The sequence below is a fragment of the Lucilia sericata genome, unplaced genomic scaffold, assembly GCF_015586225.1.
Source record: "Lucilia sericata isolate MDLA Ls3-8-SP2 unplaced genomic scaffold, ASM1558622v1 Contig002496F_arrow, whole genome shotgun sequence".
NCBI classification, from domain to species: domain Eukaryota; kingdom Metazoa; phylum Arthropoda; class Insecta; order Diptera; family Calliphoridae; genus Lucilia; species Lucilia sericata.
This window is the reverse complement of record NW_023996273.1, coordinates 1650-5263: the sequence shown is the minus strand read 5'-3', so window position 1 is coordinate 5263 and position 3614 is coordinate 1650. Positions and strand designations below refer to the sequence as shown.

The window sequence follows — 3614 nt, the reverse complement described above, 5'->3', positions numbered from 1 at the left end:
ACGAAATTGTTCACAAACTGATTTTCTGAAACAGGCTTTATATTGGTGATAGGATCAAATATGGGCCGATCCTCATAAAACTTGGAGAAAGGATTTATGTTTATATATGTAGAAGTTATTTGTGCTGAATTTCATTCATACTAATAAAGGAATTATGGAATTCCAGACGTTTGCTGAAGGAGGGTTTGCAATTTTCTTTAGAAAATTTTTTGGCCTCGTATTTAAAAAAAAGCATACAACCCTTAAAAAGCAATAAATTATGTTTTACTCAGAATTTCAATATATATTTTCTTAATTCAGGTCTTTATTTATAATAAATTTTCATTTTGTTATGTTTTTTTTTTTTTTTTTTGTAATTTTGAATTACCACATCAATAATAATCGTAATAATAATATAAATATATAATTTTTTTTATTTTTAAACTTATAACTAAAAGGAATACAACAATTATTATACATTCATAATTTTGTTCAACAATTTTTTTTTAATACAAACGTAGAAATAAAATAAAAAATAATTCAATTCACTAAAAATATATGTATGTATGTAAATGTATGTATATTATTTATATGCTTAATATGCATAAATATTCTTGTTTGTAAATTTATAAAAAAAAATTCTAAAATATGCAAATTTAACATAATGTTTTTAATAAAAAAATACAATTAAGTATACATCAAAATACATATGTTTGTATGTTTAGTTTATTTATCGCTATTTATTATTGTTTGTAATTTGTAAATATTTATTTTGTAATTTCATTATATTGTTTAATATTTGTTTTGTTTTTATTACATATTTCTTGGCATTAAATGTACTAATTATTGTCTCGGAAGACTATTTAGAGAGAAAAACTTTAACAAAACAATAACTGTAAAAAAGGAACAATTTCTATGATTTCATTTTCATAATTTTTCGTTCGTTGCTATTTTTTATCTGTTTTTTTCTTACAACAGCAACAATCATTAACTGCAAATTGACACAATTTCTTTTTCATTTCGTTCTATTATACAAATGTCGTTTGAAAATGATAATAATTATAAAAAAATATTGCACACATACGCACAAAAAACATGTTGGAATGTTTAAGCATCTCATCATCATATTTGTAGGTGGAATTTTTTAAAGTCCATATATGTATGTTGTATGTAGTATATATAATAGTAAGTCAAAGATTTTGATTTATTTATGATAATCGGAAATTGATTCAGAAACTTCTGAAACATCTTGAGACTCTTCGCGAGCCCGTCTCTTGGCACGCCATTCAACAATACAGAAGCAGGCCGCACCTATAGTGCCAGTCACGACCAAAATACCCAATTGAGCCCTTAAACCCAAATGTGAAGAATAAAAGAAGCTTATGGCAGCAGCCACCGACTAAATGGGAATAAAAAAATAAATATTTTAGATAATTTTTTAAAATAGTTTATTTATTTAACAGCTCTCACCTGAGTAAATTTAAACAAAGCAAATGCTCCCACTGAATTCTTAACAAATACTCCACCTAGCATTGAATAGATTTGAGTATTAAAACAGGCATCACCGAAACCCAACATCAAGGCACACACTAAAGCAATCCATACTTGAGGTGGATCAAAATAAGACATATCATTGGTGTCATTGAAAGGAGCAGCATCGGGTAAATTTAAGAATATTAAAAGAAAAGCTATCATATGTATAACATAGCCGACTATGACGATGGGATCACGTCCGAAGCGTGTAGTTTTCGAGGCCAAAATACCAAAAAGACTGCCTCCGAAGACTTCGCCTACACCTATGCAAATACCTGCCAATCCCATAATTTCTTTAGGTGTATCCGAGATTTTTTGAGTAAAACCGATAGAAGGTCCATAAACTCCGCTAAAGAAAGAAAGTTCAAAACCTAAAAAATGAAGAGTTTCAATTGAAATGTATTAGTTACAATAAAAATAGTTGTGATAAGGGTAAACATTTATTAGATCGATTGGAAATCGTGGTACGCTTTTTCCGTTTCATTCTCTAAAGTCAGTTCTAGTTTAGTTCTATTCAGATCAGTTCTAGTTTAGTTCTAGTTCAGTTCTAGTTCGTTCTAGTTCAGTTCTAGTTCATTCTAGTTCAGTTCTAGTTCAGTTCTAGTTCAGTTCTAGTTCAGTTCTAGTTCAGTTCTAGTTCAGTTCTAGTTCAGTTCTAGTTCAGTTCTAGTTCAGTTCTAGTTCAGTTCTAGTTCAGTTCTAGTTCAGTTCAGTTTAGTTCAGTTCTAGTTCAGTTCTAGTTCAGTTTAGTTCAGTTAGTTCAGTTCTAGTTCAGTTCTAGTTCAGTTCTAGTTCAGTTCTAGTTCAGTTCTAGTTCAGTTCTAGTTCAGTTCTAGTTCAGTTCTAGTTCAGTTCTAGTTCAGTTCTAGTTCCGGTTTAGTTCAGTTCTAGTTCAGTTCTAGTTCAGTTCTAGTTAGTTCTAGTTCAGTTTCTAGTTCAGTTCTAGTTACAGGTCAGTTAGTCTAGTTCCAGTTCTAGTTCAGTTCAAGTTCAGTTCTAGTTCAGTTCTAGTTCAGTTCTAGTTCAGTTCTAGTCAGTTCTCGTTAAGTTCTAGTTCAGTTCTAGTTCCAGTTCGTAGTTAGTTCTGTATAAAAAAACGAACTTTATCGTTTGGATTCGATATGATCACTATTAAGCCTAGAGATATTTTGGTGATTCCAATCCAAATAAAAACTTTTAAACCATCATCAATCTACAGTACATTCTTCTCACCTGTATACAAAAACGCCATACTCAACATCAGCATATCCCGTGTTAAAAACAATTTACCAGCCGAAACTAAAGCGACCTTTGAACGATCATATGGCGATTGTGGATGTTGCAATTCCGTATCCATATGTGAATTATCCGGCACCGAACGGAGTGTAGCCAAAAATATAACACCCAAAACGGCCACAGCTATTAAAACACCAATAACTAAACTGCGAGTTTGTTCGTCAATGTGATCCTTATTTTGGAATTGATAGTAAACAAATAGATTGCCAAAGAACATGCTGCACTGAAGCAATGCCCAAAAAATGCCAGAATTACGTGATATATTGCCTGAATCACTGCAACGTGCCAAAAAGGTGCCCTGGCCAGTCCAAGTAATAGCGGCCCCTGCACCCAGTAAAGCACTCGAAACATACAACAGCCAAGTGGTGGGAAACAGAAATGTTACCATAAAGAATCTAGAAGAAAAAAAATTAATGAAATAGAATTCTTCCTTTGTCATACTATTAATACATACGTATATGTTAATGCTCCCACTAGCATGGCTGTACGCGGCCCGGTGAAGGCTATAAAGGAGGGTGCAAACCAATTGCATAAAGCAAAGGAAGCATAAATCACGGCCAAACTGATGTAGCCATCTCCTTTAAAACTGGGATCATCTTTATTGATACTTACTAACAAAGTTTTCTGCAAGTGTAAGAAAAAGTAATGGTCATTATTCAAAGCATATTTTGGGGCGTTTTCTTTTCTTTTTAACATAATCAATTAATAAGTAGCATGTGTAGTGTTGTTAGTTGGTTTGTAGTGTGTGTGCGTTTTTTTTTTTGGTGTCAAAGACTCGTAAGCTTATGAGGTGTCTTAAATTACGTTTACGTTTTACGTTTAAGTTA

At 31.7% G+C, this 3614-nt stretch overlaps 1 protein-coding gene across 1 annotated transcript; it reads right to left on the bottom strand.

The window, feature by feature from the left end:
* Window positions 1-303: 303 nt before the first annotated feature.
* LOC119614014 (UNC93-like protein MFSD11) lies at window positions 304-3411 on the bottom strand (the record flags this gene model as incomplete). Its single annotated transcript, XM_037970089.1, has 4 exons — window positions 304-1378; window positions 1450-1883; window positions 2725-3182; window positions 3242-3411. Coding segments are annotated over 4 exons (1257 nt in total), but the record flags the coding sequence as incomplete, so codon positions are not given.
* Between the last annotated feature and the right edge of the window lie 203 nt (window positions 3412-3614).